This window comes from Pieris brassicae, chromosome 1 (genome assembly GCF_905147105.1).
Source record: "Pieris brassicae chromosome 1, ilPieBrab1.1, whole genome shotgun sequence".
Lineage (NCBI taxonomy): Eukaryota > Metazoa > Arthropoda > Insecta > Lepidoptera > Pieridae > Pieris > Pieris brassicae.
The window spans coordinates 16,907,222-16,926,911 of NC_059665.1; the positions used below are offsets into that span (position 1 = coordinate 16,907,222).

The window sequence follows — 19,690 nt, forward strand, 5'->3', positions numbered from 1 at the left end:
CGCAGCATTATCAGGTAGACTAAGTTCTGCAGCTTATGCAGTCAGAAAAATAAGACAGCTTACTGACGTTGCTACAGCTAGGCTTGTATATTTTGCTTACTTTCATAGCAGAATGTCCTATGGATTTCTACTGTGGGGCGCAGCGGCTGACGTAGATGCCATATTCATTCTCCAGAAAAGGGCAATTCGTGCAATTTATAATCTTGGCCCCCGCGAGTCTCTGAGAGAATTATTTAAAGAAATTAATATACTCACGTTGCCTTCCCTTTACATTCTAGAGAATATCATGTTTGTTCGTAAAAATTTGCATCAATTCACTGTCAAAAGTGATATTCATTCTATAAATACCAGGAATAAGCATGAAATAGTAGTCCCAAAATATAGATTAACAAAATCGAATAAATCGTTTCTTGGGAATTGTGTCAGATTCTACAACAGGCTACCGAAGTGTGTAACTGATCTTACGACTAAAAATTTCAAAAACGTCATCAAAGGAATCCTAATTAAAAAAGCGTATAATAAAATCCAAGACTATGTTGACGATAAAGATGTATGGCGCTAATTCATCTCTGCATGTGCGGCTTCCCTGGCAACTTGCGCTGTGCAAGTGTGTGTATCTCATTTTACACTAATAGCAAAAACTCAATTTTCTTTTATAGAGTCTATCTAGTATAGAATCTCTGTATACCTTGCATTATATAAACTTCTCAGCCGATTATTACTATTGTAACCAAGTCTTTGTAAGCTAAACCATTGTTGAAAAGAGTGTCCATGGAGTTTCTTGTCCACTTTTTGGAACCGTGCAACTAGACGTTTCATAAGAGCCTGCAAAGGCCTATTTGAAATAAAAAACTTTTGATTTTGATTTTGTTCAGCCCATCAACATTTCAATGGACTAACTAAAGTTTTTAAAAATTAATCATTATAAAAATCTTAGAATTTAATATTATCCAAACACATGCATAAATTGCATAGTCACAATGACGTAGGTAGTTAACAGAGCAACAAATTGAAATGGCAGTGAAATATTTACAGATATGAATCGCCACACCGTGAACTCGAATGGAACTATCTCTAGCAACACTAAAGCGTCCTCTGCCTTTCTGCGAATTTCTTTATCTGAAACGTATATATAAAAATAAATAAAAAATGTGTTTATTCAGTTCACAACATTCCATTATAATGTGTAAGATTTGGGAACCCTTTTAAGTAAATACATTAGATCTTCAATTATTATTTTTTTATTGTTAACATCAAGACGCATGACTGAATGAGTAAATGTGTGAGTACAACTGAGTCAGTGAGTGAATTAATGAAATTTGTAACTACATATTAGATCTCAGAAGCATCTCACTGCGTAAGGTGTGTTCATAAGCCAGTCCATTGAGCGGGTACATATTAAGCAGCCTATTTAATTTATTATGCACATAGTCTTTCTGCATCTCTGGCGTCTATATCTGGCGAAGTCAGTCCTAACGTTCGGACCAAGGATAACATCCCTGTTTATTTTATAGAAACAGCCTACTGTGTACTACTGGGAATGCTCTGTGTCCTTTAAAAACACTTAGGACATACAGCCTCCTAACGGATAGTAATTGGCTGAGATAATAAACCTTTAAAAGAGCCTTATGTCCTCGATCTCATTCCAAAAAAATGTTTTACTGGCAGCTACCATTTAGTTTATACGAATTGTGTGATTTTGTGAATAAATTGAAGTAAAGATACATGTCATCATCATCATATCATCAAATATATTGTTAAATGGGAAGGTTAATTTATATTAAGATGTGTATCTTAATGTTACCCTTAGATACTAGAGTTATTTTAAGAATATAACTTCAAATTTTACCATGCAGTTGACAAACTCATAATAAAGGCCTATCGACCCATTTCTACCCATGTTACTAATATTTAAGACATTCTACTATTTTTATAAAAATTTGTGTAGTTCATAGTTTTGATAGTTTGATTGATACTTAATAGTTTTTATTTTGTTAAGTAGTAGTAGTAAGCATATAATTCTGTAATGTATTAACATTAATAAGTATTACCTGAACTATGAGCAGATATTTCTACATATATAAGTCTTATTTTATCTACTTCAATTTTTGCTAGCTCCATAAATACACAAGGTAAAAACAATGTTAATATGTATACAGACACCTTTACAACAACAAGTTTGTTTATCTGAAAATAATTAAGTACATATGTAAATCCAATTGTTCTTCTAACACGACCTTCAGGAATAAAGAGTGCGTCTGAAGAAGAAGTAAACGATCAAACTTTATGAGGTCAATTATACTTTAGACAAATTAAACGGTAAAAAAACAAACATTTTTATCTATATAATAGCTTTATATTACTATTAAACCACCCGCCTGCTTATTGTACCTTTTACTAATGTATAAAGTAATACAATCACATACTTACAGCATTTTCTGGTCCATATACTATTCCAATAGAAGAGTATATCACGTAAAAAAAAGTAAAAAAAAAATCCCTCAGTATCTGTAAATATAATACTTAATATTTGTACTTATGTTGACACAAATATGTTTTGATCAAAGCTCTGACGGGCCAACATTGATTTCATTGTGTTCTTAGACTTGACTGTTACACGACCTCTTTAAGACATACTTAGAGTCGTACAACAAGGTAAGCCCTGATAGAAAACCATTCTCAGAGCAGTTCATTAAATTATCAACATGAATGATGGTGCAGGTCCGTCATTTACTATAAAAAAAACTATTTTCTTTTTTTGTACGCAATGTTGCAACACATACTTTTCAGCCCTCTTATTTTAATGGTATTTATGCTATATCTATATATTAAATATCTCTCTATCACACCCAACATTACCATACGTTGACGTTGGACAAGCAACCCTCCAAGTACAGCCTGAAAAAAACTTGTTTAACTGTAAAAATGCAAAAATATTACCGTTATTTTCAGCGGGCCTCCCACAGAATTAATATTATTCAATAAATTTGTGTATGTTGTCACTACATCCAATAGTACTTTTTGATTGGGTTCCAGTATTATTGCATTTGATTTATTAACTAGTTGGTCAAAGGATATTCTCAATGTCTTAACGGAAAAGCAGTTGCATTCAAATATTAAACATCGACTGATAGCAGTGGTGAAATAACCAAATCTTTCCGAAATAATCAGAAATAGTAAAAGAAAATCAGTGGCAATCTGTTCAGCTAAATAACTCCATACAATATAGAACTCTATAAAAAATATAACCGTGAAAACTGTTGTCGTACGCATAACAGAGCGGTAATCAATTTTCAACGAATATTCGGACATAATCGAGTGTACATTTGAGTAAAAACGATAAAATACATTCCCATCAATAAAGGCCATTAATGCACCAATAAGAAAATATAATAAGTGACATATTTCACCATAGGTATAATACGTACTTTCTTCTTTGTATAACTGAGTAATAGTTTTATAAACTGTAATGTATATCAAAGTAATGCAAAGTAACCGAGCAAATATATTAAAAATGTGTCGTTTATAGATGATGGTATAATATCCACATAAATTCTGTGAAAGGAGAACAATCCACATAAGTGAAGGTATGGTTTGAGGCATTTTAAATTCAGTTAATACAACCTCCACCGTCAAAACACTCAACTGAACAAGCTTTCTAGATATGAATAGCTATTGATTTGTTATAAAACACTTACCAATTATGTTACTGTACCATATATGTATCCATTCAATTACGTGCACTTTTAATATTATTTTTGTAATCAGTAACAACATTTCAATGATTAATTCATAAATATATTATAAATATAAGGTGTCTCTAAACTTGGTTTTTTTTATTTTCACTACTTATGCTAGATTTTCGGATGACATTATACTTTTTTCAGAATTTTCACAAATAACGAATAACACAATGAAAGAGTTGGTCTAGAAATGAATCATGACAAACCAAAAGTTATGACCACTGCGACTTCGGTAAGTAATCCCTGAAGAATACGTCCAAAACTACGTTTATTTAGGCAAACTATTGCCTTTAGAAAATGTTGGGCTCCGGATCCGAATAAAACAAAGTGAAGGGAAGGTTTAAGGGAAATAATACGTATCGAGCCCATACGTGGCCAGGTACAACGACAATAGGTGGTCAGAAATACTGGTGAACTGGCCGGAGCCACTGCGATGATGGTGAGTGAAAAATGTGTGGAGATAGGAAAAAATAAAAAAAAACTGAAATCCTTAAAGGAGGTTATCCGTTTAAAAATACATAAAAGTTTTAATGTTTTATTTACTTAGTGTTAATTTCTCGTTTTGTATGTGTTGCTACTCTATGGAATAAAATAAGGCTATTAAGTATTACTGTCCTCAAGTATGTCAAATTTAATACGTTTTGAGAGTCTCGACTTAAAATCTAAAATTTTAAGTTCTCCAAAATAAGCATTATTTTCTTATAGAACAGCAATGTACTAAGATCACCTGTCTATATGTTCCAAAAATTTGATTCTATCTTAAGTAAGTATACGTAGTAAGTACAAGTAAGAAATAAAATGATTCTTTATTTCTTTAATAGTTAAATTTAGATTATAGTTTAGGTGCAGTAGATTAATATACTAATTGTAATACACTAATAAACATCACTGCAACGATCCCAAACTGCACATGAACAGACAGTGCTTTTAGTGCATCTGAACATGAAATTCAATATAATAAGCTATGTCATTATCGAATAGTGTTACACTTCAAACCTGTGTAAGCTAATATTATATATGAAATAAACTGAACACGAAAGTCCCTATGCCTTAAAATACTTTGGTGTCAAAGACATCGTGAACTATTATTTTCAGTAAGAAATGGATAAACAAAGAAATAAAATGATTCTTTATTTCTTTAATAGTTAAATTTAGATTATAGTTTAGGTACAGTAGATTAATATACTAATTGTAATACACTAATAAACATCACTGCAACAAACCCAAATTGCACATGAACACAGTGCTTTTAGTGCATCTGAACATGAAATTCAATGTAATAAACTATGTCATTATCGAATAGTGTATCACTTCAAACAAAATCACTTCAAACCTGTGTAAGCTAATATTATCTATGAAATAAACTGAACACGACAGTCCCTATGCCTTAAAATGCTTTGGTGTCAAAGACATTGTGAAATATTATTTTCAGTAAGAAATGGATAAACAAAGACGTTATTACCGATTAAAAAAATAATTAGGTTTATATTAATTTTGTATAACACTTTAAAATATAAATTGGATAGATTGTGTACCAAGTATTATAATTATTCAAACGCATGAGTAAATTGTACAGTAACTATAACATAAGATGTTATGACAGCTAAGAAATGTAACGGCAAGTGAATATTAATAGAGATGAGGCGAAACACGACTAATTGAAATGGACGCACTTCAAGCAGCATTAAGGCATCTTCGGTTTTGGTAAGTATCTTCTCATCTGCATTGTAAAAAAAAATTAATTATTAAGCCATTATAAATAATATTGATAGACGTATAAGAACAATCGAATTTGTGCCGAGCCATAGCGATAAAACGTGTTCGTAATTTTTATTGCATTTATAAATCTTGGCCTCGGATTCTACAATTATTTTATTAATCAGTTTTCTTTATAGAGAAGAAGTTTCTTTTTAGTGTTCACCATTCTATACGCTCGTCGATTTTCACAACATTCGCAATGATTATCTTCATAGTACGAAAAAGCAACTATGCAATAAAAAATATATACATATATGACACTTGCAGAGTATAGAACGTCTCTCTGGAGTAGCACAGCAAAATGTTCCGTATGTTGGTAAATCATATGAAGGCGAAACAAAGTTCGTAGAATGAATCGTGTGCCTTCCAATAGACCGGGTACAGTCTTTAGAAGCAACCCAAAAGGTACTAAACTACATAGATAATAAAAGTGATTATTATCATTTGCAAGAATATAGTGTAGCTACAACAAAACAGGTATACGAGTAGAACAGGAAATTAACAGATTTTTATATACAAACTATAATCTATAAAATTCTTAACTAATATATAAAATTCTCGAGTTACGGTGTTTGTAATTAAACTCCTCCGAAATTGCTCGACCGATTTTCGTGCAATTTTGTGTGCATAACGACTTCGTTAGGTCTGCGAATCGGACAACATCTATTTTTAACACATCTATTTTCCCCCTTAACATTAAGGGGGATGAAAAATAGTCCATCCCTACATTTTATTTTATTTTTCAGACAATTTTTTTTATTTTTGATTAATATTTTTCCAATGTTTTTGATACAGCATATAAAAATGCATACAACCCTTAATTTTAATCCCTTTACGATCAACTAATTTTTTTTATATAATTAAAAACTTATGACCTTAAAACTTCTGAGGTTTATATAGAGAAAAAATCACAGAAAAGCCGAACAAGTTTTAATTCCGGAAAACTGAAAAGTGTCTGGAAAGAAAGAAAAAAAAATGTTCCATGTTGGTATGCACTAAAAAGGTAGGCTAAGTAAAATCACATTGAGGAGAAACGAAGTTCGCGGGAGCAGCTAGTATAATATAGTAACATTAATTACCTGAGCTTAATGTGTATATTTCTGTTAATAACAGCTTAATTTTGTCCACTTCATTTCTTGTAAGCTCTATCAAAACACAAGGGTAGAGGAAAATGATTATGTGGTACAGAGTTTCAGCTGCCATGTATAGACTTATCTACAACAAAATTATTCAACGAGTCAACAGAGTCTTACACTTAATAAAATTATGATAAGTAAACAAATGTTTAACTATGACCCTAATATGACTGTGTCACAATTTCTGGAAGTTTTTGAACACTCAACTTAAGATATTACAAATAGAGAGAGAGATACAGTTTAAATTTTAAAAAAAAGTCTTACTATCATAGTACATTATTAGTAAAACCCTCTATACAGTTACAATATCCGGATCCTGATTAATAATAATTGCATATATAGTAGTATTATGTTTAGTATTGCTATTGTCAACAAAAAGATTTTTGTAACTCCCATTTTATAAATATGAAATATACACCCATGTGTTGGTTGCTCCATGGTGAACTGGTTAGTTTGATTCTCAATAAATGGCTGATGAACTATTAAATCGATAAATATATCAGCAAAACATATACAAAAACACGTATGGGAAAGATGTATCTTTACATATACTTATAATTATTACTAAAATAACACTAGGCGTCAATTTGAGCGCCATTTAATGATCAAAACAACCGTGCGTAATTTATTTCTTAATACCTCTCTTACAGGTGTGTAGACGATTCCAACAGTGGCTATCAGTATATAGATAAATGCGAAGCAAAAATTCCAAAATATCTGAAAAGAAAAATACCATCACAAGAACTTACCAATTACCAAAAATCGTTATATATCCTAATAAACGTTAATATATCTAAATCAAACTACAATGATGTACCTGATGTACCTAATCCAGCCATAAGTTCTGTTGCAAATGAAAATACATTTTTTTATGAAGTAATGTAACAAAATTAAAATGTATACCTATTTATTAAAGTCTCAGCAAAAAAAAATATTATATTCGAAAAGGCCACATTTGGCCTTTATACAGGCCTTTAATCTGTTTGGCCACGAATCCATGGATTTACGAAATGAAGATCTTCATTTCTCGCCATAAGATTTTTTGCTTCCTAATGGGTTTTCGACGAATTCTGGCTTTAACAACCAGTATGAACAGCATTTGTACTTCTAACAGCACGTGGCAACCCCCATCTTCTCTAGTCTTCGACAGACAAAGTGTTGTCATATCCGTTGACAGTAAATGTCCATACGGCTGATACCAAGCTTTTGAAGTGGAATATGACCGACGGCTCCATACCCACTTTGTGCAAGGCAATCACAGCAATCTTATTTTCTTTAACACCCCATTCCATATTGTAATTCGATAATGTATACAAAAAAATATGTGAAAAGGCCCAAAATCGAAATATGTTATTAAAAATTAATTTAATTAAAAAAATCTTAGACCATACTCAAAACAATGAAAAAGTTGAACAAAGAAAAGTTTTATTAACTCATCAAAAAATTCTTATAAAACATAATATTACTTTTACATAATCATATTTATAGACTACTATTCGCTGATAAAGTGGAATTTAATACCTTATCAACTAAATACTCGTAGAAATAAGAAATTGAATAATGTTTTGAAGAGACCCTCTCTTGGACACATGTGCATGAATTGCTTTAAAACAGCGCCAGCGAATAACAGTATATCGGATATGCATCGATGAATATGAATTTAGTATTGTCTTTTGTTATGTAAATAACTATAAGTTTTAATAATAATACATAGCTTTAATCCGTTCAAAAAGTGTTTTTCTGAATATGAATTTTATATAAGTTTATAACAAATAAAACATATTTACCAAAATCTTAAATGTTAATCCCATAGAATTAAGACTGTCCAAAGTACCAATGTAGCCAAAAATAACTCTTTGAATATCATCCGTTTGCAAATTGGATACAAGTTTTTTTCTCTTAAATGATGTATCTTGGAATGTCTTTCTCAACGTTTTCATATAGGTCCAGATCCATTCAAACGTCAAGTTTCGAACGAAATCATTTAAAAGAATTCCGAATTTAATCAAATACCATATTATCAAATCAACTAGATCATTCCAATTAAAATCCAATGCTAAACGCTCTTTAATGCTGTTATAATAACCCCATCCAATAAAGGATTTCTCAAAAAAAAGTATCAAAAAAATAGAAACAGTTATCGACATTGATAGCTTGATCTTACGCCATCTCATTTGACAGTCTAACTTAAGCAATTTTCTATGACAATAATGTAGGACATTACCACCCACAAAGGACAATGTTACAGCTAGAGTATAATCAATAAGATTAAGCAAGCCTACTGAAAAAAAAAAAAAGTTGATTTGCTGTTGTATGCTTTTCAGACTACAATATAAAATATTAACAATCAAAATTGCCATTATAATCCGAAAAACAGTGTTCCACTTTCTTCTTTTAAAAAAATCGGTGTAAAATCCACATAGATATTGCAATATAAAAATCATTTTAAGGAATTTTGATGTTTTTATCATTTTGTATTTTGTAAACAAGTCTTTACTCCAACACTTTTCACGGAAATAAAGCAATCATCATTTCAATACTTTCACTATAATTACCTTTCCCATACTCTATCATTATTGGCCATATATAGTAATGACAATAATAATCTGATATAAATTAAGTGCGGTCCAGTGGCCAAAAAAAAACGAAATATATTTAAATTACTTTAATTAATTACTATGAACTACAATAATTGAAACTGAATTAAATATGGAAATTGGATCGGTCCGATATGAGGTGCACGATCAATAATTTATATTATAGACTTATTACTAATTAAAGATTTGATCGGTCCGATGTAAGGTATCCGATTAAAGCTATGGGTATCTGTTTTCTGCTTCCTTTTATAATGGTTTTGCGTCAGAGGGGTACAGGTATTGCTTATGCGGAGCAAAAGGAGTTCAATGGATACGTAACATATGTAATAGTTTGATTACCTTAACGTTTTTTAAATTAAAATTAGTTTAGCTTTAAATTAGTTGTTAAAACCTACGAGTATCATTCATACCTAACGATCAAATAGATTCCAAAAAATTATTACGCAGGGAAGTAACTGTTACATACGTTGGAAATATTAATAACTTTTTTCATCATACGACCTTTGCATTCATAATAATCAGTCCAAAAAAATTACACAAGAAATATTAAACATTATTCTCATTTAATATATAACATTTAACATCCGAAATTTAAGAACATTTTTGGAGAAAAATTTAAATAGTGTACACGTTTATAATTTTTATTAAAATTAAATGGATTTTACTGGAAAAGTAGTACTTATAACTGGAGCTAGTTCGGGTATCGGTGCTGCCACTGCTGTATATTTAGCGAAACTGTCCGCTAGACTAGCACTTGTTGGGCGAAATGAAAAAAACCTGTTAGAAACAGTCGCAAATTGTGAAAAGGAAAAAAGTTTAAAACCTTTAGCTATTGTTGCAGATATTACGAAGGAAGCCGATGTGGAGAGAATTATAAAAAAAAAACATTAGACCACTTCAAGCAACTGGACGTGTTAGTTAATAATTCTGGAATTTCAAAAAGCGGTGGAATCAAATCTACAACTCTGGAAGCATTTGATATTGTAACGAACACAAATGTACGAGGTACCTTCTATCTCACATCATTAGCAGTACCACATCTGATAAAGACAAAAGGAAATATCGTTACAGTATCAAGTATAGCTTCATCGCAGCCTACACCAAATATGACAGTATATACAATGTCAAAAGCTGCGCTGGATAATTTTACCAGAAATCTTGCTGTAAAATTAGGACCAGATGGTGTGCGTGCAAACTGCGTCAATCCAGGTTTAGTAGCAACTAATATAGTTAATCGAATGGGTTATAATGACAATCAGTGTAATGCATTATTTGAAAAAATGGTAAAGAATACACCTTTGGGAAGATTAACTGAACCCATTGATGTGGCTGCTTTAATTAGTTTTCTAGCAAGCGATCTAGGTAAAAGTATTACCGGTAGCACACATTCAATCGATGCAGGAAGGTGTCTAAACCTAAACGTATAAATTTCACTTACCCAGGAATGAGATTAAAGGAATGGATATACCATAATAAAACTTTAATACAATAACTAAATTATATAATAAGTCAATATATATTAATAATATTTTTTTATATTAAAAAATCTTCTATTTTGCCCTATTTTTATATTAACTCTCTTACTTCAACGATGTTTAACAAGGACTAGGTATAACTAATTACGATCTAGTTGCTTAGTTTCCTATATTATATACGGCATGTGTATCTAATTACAAACTAACTAAACAGCAGTATCATTTATTTTCCATAATATAAACTAATACTTCACGAGCGGACATTTAATTGAGTATACATATATTTATATCAAAATTTATATGTCTATAATCTGGAAACCTTAAGATATCGCGGGCAAAATACATATTGTTATATTCATAAATATTGTGTTTTTTTTTAAACCTACATCAAAGTTTTTATTAAGATAACAAATACATTTAAAACTGGAATTTTAAATTATTCGTGCCGTGTTGTTTTTCGGACATTTTTCGTGATGGATTAGCTCAGCTGATTTTAATTTAATATGCAATAAAGCTTCCACCTGAACTTTAATTATTATTACGGTTCTTAAGATGAACAATTATATAAATTGCCTGGATAAAGTTCTCATTAAGATTTTTTTCTTTGTTCTATACTTTAGAATCGTAATTGGATACGAAGTATTTTATTTATTAAGTACATTATTATATTTATGTAAATTCTAAATATTATAGCAATAAATTCGATACGGTGGATCCATATTAGCAATATTATATGAGCGTTATGTTTATTACACTACATTTTCTGGTAGGTGATAAAGCGCAATAAATATTTGGCAGTATTTTTAATCTGATTTCGTATTAAACTTGATACTTTGTTTCAAATAGCATTTTCTAGAATCCGTAATAAAAACCTATACATAATGCATGTTTCGCTCCCAGCTGTCTTTGTAACCACTGTTACTCTCTCAACTTTTAAATAAAATATTCAGCATTCATATCATATCAAATAAAAAAACGTTTGTAATATATTATAAAAATTTGTTCGTTTGTAAGATATTATATAGTATTATATTATATATTCCAAAGTTAAATAATATATCTCTAACATGTAGAAGTTTCCGTGCCATATGTGCCTGTACAATAAGCGAACTTTTTCCTTTTTTTCATTATTTGGCTATCCTACCAAACTTTAACGAAGCGGTCAACTGTGGATCTGGTCTTCCAGTTTGTACGAGTTTTACGCCAACTTAGACTTGGTCTTATACTATTTAAATTATATTAAATTCGCGTGCAAATGGTAGGGATGAAATAGATAACACGTTGAAAGTTGATATACAGCCGACTTAACGTTTCTAGATTTCACACACGCCTCAGGCTACTTGGAATAAGACTACAATTTATATTTCAAAATAATCGCTCGGTATTACACTCACTAGTTCTAAAACTACTTTATTACAATGTGCCTAGTTACTGAAATAACGTAGGTCAGAAATTAAACATTGACGTTTGATATTGTAAATGTAAATTTATATAAATAAAAATTAATCGAAAAATATGTTGCTAAGCAAAACTGAAAGACGGCTGGATCGATTCAATATTAACTCATTCAATTAACTCTGAAGAAGGTTTCTACGGAGAAAAAAAAAGGAGTTAATCACTAATCAAGAACTGGCCGTTAATAATGTTTTCCATTATTTGGAAGAACACGGAGCCTATAGCTATTGGGCGATAGTTTGACGAAGCCATTGCCTTTTTAGGCCTTCTCTTTCGCGGTGTGGGTCAGCGAGTCATCCTCCCTGTGCAGTGGAGCAATAGAGGGCTGACAGAAATTGTCTTGGGCAGCTTTGGCAAGAGACCAGAAGGGTCGAGTGCCCGAAGGGTGGGCCAATTCTCGTCAAATCTGGCAATGTGTTCAACTTCGGACGCGTATTATTTCGAGGTGCTTGTCAACTCCACCCCACGCACGGCCTCTATCTATTATACTCGTAGAAGAATTGGAAATCCTGACACATGTACGTTTTACTTAAACGGTTATCTAAATAAACATATTTTTGTTATATGTTTTAAATTTCTTATAAGCATACCTATTGAATAAATCGGTTCTGGAATTTGAGAAATTGAGTCGTATAATAATTTAATTTACTCTGGTAATTAATAAGGGACATATTACGCATTTCCAATTTATCCGCGGGCTATAATTAACCAAATGAGCGAGAAATTCATTAGAGATTCTGTTAATGTATTGGAGTTTGACTTAATATATGTTTAATGGCATTTAAAACTAGTTCTAAATCTGGTTTGTCTTTACTGTCCCTGCCAAAGTATAAAATTAACTCCTTTGCCAATTAACATTGACTTAGGAGTACCGAAGCGTTCAATATGAAGCAATTTAGGGTATTATAGTAGCTGATATACGTGATTTAAGCGGCAAAGAATTAATTTCAAATAGTTTTAATGTAAAATGATGCTCAAAAACCTTTTCTAGCACAAAAATAAAGCAGTTAATATTGAATATATACTGGAACACCTACCATGTCAATGGTATGAGTGCATTGTTAATAATTAAGATTATATTCGTAAAGTGCAGCAATCACGACACACTGTTGTAAGACGCTTGGATAATACGATTAATTAATAAATTGTGTCCACAATTAAAAAAAAATTATAATTAAATATTAATATGCTTGTGTTATTAGTATATATCCTCAACGAGGTTAATTTATGAATTATAGTAGTAACAGAATCACTTCAGACAGCAACGGATATTACGTAATTTATATGTTTGTGTGCTCAACGATAAACGTTAGATCGGTGATACCTTGATTTATGAGCTATGAATTATGGAATAGCAATACCCTAGGTTAACTGGAAGGATTTCGTCGGCATAGAGAGAAATGGACATAGTGTAGGCACTAAGCAATCCGGAGCGATCGTTATCCAGCGGTGAGTTACTATTATACCAATCATATAAATAGTCTTGAAGAGAAATTCATAGTGTACCTTTATGTTAATATAGCACAAGAAAGGCCGGTAGGCATTATGAAGTGAATGGGTATCTAAAAGAAAACACAATTTGCTTAAAGCTTGAAATTAAAATTAAAATGATAATGTCATTACCGTGTAACTAAAATCAAAATAAATTATAGATACAATGTTCAGAAGATACATGTGCAGAACACACAAAAAAGATGTCCCGTGCCAGATTTATTTTATTTTTATGTCGCTTGAAAAATATTTTTTTATTAATCTGCAGTTTGTAGAACTGAATTGCGTTAAAGGGAATAAATATTACGAGGCATTTATCAGTTAAATCTAAAATGTAATAATAATCTTAATAAGATTATTATAGCATTCTTATCTTTTAATTAGAGCCCTACGATTTATTTCAATTCTCTTTATGCAAAGTTTATAGTATATAAATAGTACTAAGCGTTTCATATACTAGTTTGAGGCCTATTAGATCCAGTCCTGTACACATATAGAGCATTGAGATAAACGGTTCCATATTGAAATGAGGGCAATAAAGACGCATCCGAAGGGCGAGATTAGTAATAAAGTGTATTAATCACCTGTACTAACTCCTCAATAGTGTGGAGACTAACTTTATTTTAGACCAGTCGACCCTCGAAATCCCTATTTAATGACCAGCCTTTAAATGTGCATTCTCGGTAAGAATGGCGTATATAACGCTATATATAATATATCGTAAACCTGCTTAGAAAATATATCTATTAAAACAATAGTTGTTAATTTTTTTACTTAGAAAGAGATTTATTCAAACATTCAAAGTAAACCACCACTTACAAATATCTCACAATATACCGTAGTTGTACTTGAATATTGACAAATGTATATATTTTTATGAACTCCTACATCGTTTAATAATGATTAGAGGCAGTTTGGCTATATATCGATAACGATATATAACGATTCATGTGGGATGAAAGATGACGTAGTGACATGGATACAAAAGGGAATGTTTTAGGTGATTTGGTCATGATGCATGCGAAAAAGTTTAAGAGTATTACAAGGCAACCGTGGATGGTGAGGTCAGGACGGGTAGGCTTTTTCGTACATACCTGGACGACGAGCACGCATGGCGAAAGTCATGAAAGCGGATAAAGCGAGAGATGTAGTACGTGTAGATCCATGGTCCCTTTCTATCCCTTATCTGTAAAAATAAATAAGCGTATGGTTAATCACTAATTATTATATACATGTATTTTGCACTACTTGCCTATCTTATTTAATACATTTCTTTTTTTCTTTACTCACAGTGGTTGCCTGGATGAGATCGCTCGTAAGCGATAAGGCCGCCAGTTTAGTAACATAGTAACATAATTAAATAAAAAGGAGGGCCCTTTTGATTTAATTATGTTAATTTTTATTTTTATTTTGTAGTGTAACGAAGTGTAAATAAATAAAATAAATAAATATAACGTTATATTATCCACATTAATTACCAATTGAATAAGTGATGAAGTCGCAAACTCGATGTACTCACCCAAATATCACACCGATTGTATAATTTCCACATACGTCTGTCTGTCCACGTAGCCACGTAATATCGTATATTTACATATGTCCCTTTGTTTGACTCGTAATTACTGAAGCTCTACTGCTGATGCATTGGACGGGATTTGTCTATTACATTATATTAACAGTACTAGCTAAATGTAACTGAGATTAAGCGAACTGTACTGTTTTATCCAATATCAAATGTTATTTTTACAGAATAAACTTTAATCTCTTTCTTAAAATATTATTCTTATACAATGTTCACTATATAACGCTGAAACTCAGCTGTAAAATTCAATGACTGATATTATTAAGGTTGATAAGCGCTTGATTATGAATATATTTGCTACCTTTTAAAATAACTACCAACTCTTATTGAAAGACATATATAAAAGTTAAACTTAGTAAGTAAAAACTCTGAACACCCATTGTTATACCTATGACAATAATTTTTGATAGGAGTTCATTTAAGCAGGAACGAATTATTAAGATGATTTTATATAAAGTATCGTTAAAATAACAATTGTATTATATGTAAGCGAAATTCACTGCAGAACTACATACATACAATTTTAGGTTTATGCTCTTAATAAATCAATAAAGCTTACAATCTGGAAACTAAGTTTCTAACTAAGTTTTAAATTTTTCCGACGTTTCGCGTGCTTTACAGCGTGCGTGGTCACGGTGTCTCAAGACAAAAGGTGTTGAATGTCAAAAAGTATTACAGCTGTACAGCTTACAGAGAAAGTTATATTATCTGTATTTATTGCGCTGGAGTTGATATCGACTTTGATATCGATATTGATAATGACTCACGGTGTCCTCTATTTTCGCGGATTGTTTATCTTGGGGTTTTAGTTTGGAAATAATCCAATCTTATTCTTATCGGATCTTTAAAATTATGTAAAACAATTATAAGTTTATAATAATAAATAGCTTCAAACAGTGTTTTCTTTAAATTTAAAAGATATTAAAATATATCCGCTATTTCACATTAAACTGCAAACCCATTAAGGTTGCGATAAGAACTCTTTTATTTAGCGCGTCTCACCTACAATGATTAATGTTCTGCTATCAGAATCCTTTCAGAACACCCTGTAACAATAGTACAGGGTTAATTAATGAACTGAAATCTTTCGGGAAAGTTATTTCTGTATTTGTAATTAAAAAACTACATATATATTAGCGCAAATTATGTAAATCAATAAAAATAAATTAAATATAAATGAATTATTACAAATAAGTATGTTATAATTATTAATTATAAGCCTAACTTATTAATATAAACTCGTAGTCTTCCAGTAATACAAAGGTGTAGTACAATATCACTTCCAATAACTTATATCCGGTTTTTGTTCCTTATTATTTAAAAAGTGCATTTTTTAAATAACAAACTGCCAATAAAAATTAAATACAATAATTTGGTTTTGTATTCAGCAGAAGCTAAAAACATTACAAATACAATTACGAAATAAACTATTCTAATAAAGCGGTTTACAATATCAACATTAAATTAAAACTACCATCTTATTCATTTGTCCGCTACTAGGCACTATTTTTCAACTTACAAAGTTTAAACACTAATTAATAGAAAAATGCTTTCATATCCTACAAAAGACAGTCCACAGTGATATTAATGGAGCGCATATGGTACATATTAGCATACGAAATGAACCAGCGCAGCTGTGGCATATGATCACTCTACTGATTGAAATTGTGTAGAATATACCGACGAAATTGTACTGTAAAACTTTTATATTATATAAAAATAGAGTAAATCAAGCGTTTTGAGTCGAGTCTGTTTTCGATATTTATCTACGTCCAGCATTATCGGAGTCACCACAGTTGGTATCAAAAGTTAAGGAAATAAAAAATTTCATATTTAATAAAAAATATGTTAACTTCTTGTTGTATAAAGCCGCCGAATCTTGATTTTAATATTTGCTTTTTCTACTCCTACGTATGCATAACAAACTATTGTAATCCACAGAAACAATTTCCAGAATCGGCTTAGTGGTCTACTGGTATTTATGTAACAACCGAATCTATTGTTCTGTACCATGCAACTGCGTATATTGTGCCCTTATTTCAGACTTCCTCGACGTCTATGTAAATCACCCCTTAGAGGCTACACGGGAAATAAACTGGACGGAGGCTGTGCGTGGAAATTTAATACGACAGTTCATGACTGTCTCGATGAACGGGAATTTCGTTTGTTCCGTATTTTACCGCCAAACGAAAACTTTTGGATATGTTTGAATGTCTCATCAATAAACAAATTTAGACCAAATGTAACATAATATAATGTATGCATAATGTATGTTTATGTATTTTATCATAATATGCAACAAATATAAAATTCTTGAGTTTGTAAATTATCTAGTTCCTTATAAATAATAGTATAAGTACGGTAAATTTGAATTATTCCATTATTATCCATCCGTGATTTTCGGGCAAATTATCATCATTTTTTTATTATTTATTTTTTTATAATTGTGAGGTGTCAAATAAATATTGTTTATTATGACAATACATACAATGTAAGTTAACAAATAACCTTGAGAGTGTTATATAGATAAACACATTATTATATCCATGCTTATGAACTACCATAGACCATAAACAAAATTGCTTTTGATAGTTGAAAGTATGTTAAAATTATTTTCTAGAAACTGTTTCATTCGGGGACTAGCACTGGCTTCGAACTGCAATTAAAATTCAAAATGTTTAATTTTAACAACAACTTGTCTATAAAATTTTTTTTAGGATTTCGCCTTCTTTTAGGACAGTATTGTGAATTTAAAACTAGTAAAATAATTCGAGTGCTTCTTATGTTTTATTGCTTTGTATTTCATATGCTTATGTGTTTAGTGTTGCAAACGTACTTTGATACAATTAAACCCAAGGAAATGGTATGGTGTATAAAATTATCGAAAATACTACAGCCGGTAAAAGTTATCGCGAAGTTATGTTTATCGCTATTCTTTAAAGAAAAATATTTTCTTATATTTTATAAGAACCTCGAAACAATTGATAAAATTCTGAAATATAATAAGAAATTTGATGTTTGCATAACTATTGGTATATTTTTTGTAATTATTTTTGGTCAGTTAATTTTCCAAATGGTTATTAACAACCCCGTGGATATCACGTATATGTTAGAAAAAATTGTAGATATAGCAATTTTTTCTGAATTCAATAATTAATATATGAAATGTATTGGCAAAGGATGAAATATTTACGTATGTTTCTGCAAAGCAAGTGCGTCCTAAGTGACGATGTTATTATAAAAATATTTCATTTAAAGAAGTTTGTACAATTTTATAAACATATTTTAGATAATGTTGATAAAGCCAATAGAGCTATAAAACTCAAGGTAAGTGTGTTAATCAAGAGTTTGTGCAGAAAGATCATACTTGTGCATACAACGAAAAAAAAACCTAAATTGCTGACACTCTGTTCTCCACTGTACTATTAATAACGATTGAGATACCCATGCTGACATTTCTTATGCAATATCAATGCAGTTCTCTCTATCTATAGCGCTGATGAAGCAAGCTTAGAGACCCGCGTTAACGCTGAAATTTGTGTCTAAATCGCTTTCGCTATTCGGACTCACACAGTACCGGATGAGAAGATACTGATTACTTTAATGATGCGATGTAGTTAAAGAATTTGTGAGATAAACCTTAAAATTACTGGTTTAGGCGATTGTTTAATTCAATATAATATACCATTAATATATTTGCAGATGTTTTTGGAGATAATATATAGTTTCTTAAAAGGACTATTGGATATTTCCTATGGGATTAAATTGTTAATTAAATTGGTAAGCCACAATGTTCATAGCCTAAAATGATAATAATCTCCATGTGGGGGTGAAAATTTCGCACTTATGAGAAAAAACCTTTATCATCATTGAGGTGGTCATTGGCCTGATCAAACAAGGACCTCCAGCTGTTCCTATTTTGTGCAATGTTTCAGTTCGTGATTTTCATGCCTCTTTTACCATCATGTATGTATTTTCCAATTATATAAACATTTAATACGTTTTTAGGACTTATATCCACTTAATGTCGTCGTTACTATCATACTATTCCCTATTTTGAATTTAGGTTGGTATTTAAACGGAGTAATTTTCTTAGATTTGGTTTATGATGAATTCGAGAACATAAAAACAAGTTTAGCAATGGAGCAACTAAAGTGTAAATGTAAATAACATTTAATACTAATTTTAACACCACAAAAAAGTACTTGCGTCTAGTTTCTAAACCCTAAATTTTGCATACAAATAAATAATTTGACATGTACTGTACAATATTTTTGCAGATAATAGACTTCACGAAGAGATTGAAATAGCTTTGGAGTACTTCGAAATTCGCCCGCCAAGGTATTCAGTATGGAGAATTTTCCCCTTGAACTTTAACCTTATAACTGAATTTATTAATTATTCCGTTACTTATATAGTTGTCCTACTTTCGTTTAAATTATCTTTAAAATAA

General features: G+C 30.8%; 4 protein-coding genes across 4 annotated transcripts; 2 read left to right on the plus strand and 2 right to left on the minus strand.

Annotated features, from left to right (window-relative positions):
• Positions 1–946: 946 nt before the first annotated feature.
• LOC123716364 lies at positions 947–3,603 on the minus strand. Its single transcript, XM_045672077.1, has 4 exons — positions 2,941–3,603; positions 2,431–2,508; positions 2,052–2,187; positions 947–1,119 (listed from the first exon to the last, which is right to left on the minus strand). The coding sequence occupies exons 1-4, from the start codon at positions 3,601–3,603 to the stop codon at positions 947–949; spliced, it is 1,050 nt and encodes a 349-aa protein (XP_045528033.1).
• A 1,687-nt stretch (positions 3,604–5,290) lies between these two features.
• On the minus strand, positions 5,291–9,108 carry LOC123706553. The gene is made up of 4 exons (XM_045655822.1): positions 8,425–9,108; positions 7,277–7,354; positions 6,581–6,716; positions 5,291–5,463 (listed from the first exon to the last, which is right to left on the minus strand). The coding sequence occupies exons 1-4, from the start codon at positions 9,106–9,108 to the stop codon at positions 5,291–5,293; spliced, it is 1,071 nt and encodes a 356-aa protein (XP_045511778.1).
• Positions 9,109–10,037: 929 nt separating this feature from the next.
• On the plus strand, positions 10,038–10,745 carry LOC123706560 (oxidoreductase UcpA-like; the record flags this gene model as incomplete). The annotated part of the gene is made up of 1 exon (XM_045655834.1): positions 10,038–10,745. A coding segment is annotated over one exon (624 nt), but the record flags the coding sequence as incomplete, so codon positions are not given.
• Positions 10,746–17,911: 7,166 nt separating this feature from the next.
• Positions 17,912–19,690, plus strand: LOC123716350. Its single transcript, XM_045672050.1, is given in 5 exon segments — positions 17,912–18,377; positions 18,380–18,564; positions 18,940–19,017; positions 19,246–19,399; positions 19,518–19,690. Coding segments are annotated over 5 exon segments (1,056 nt in total).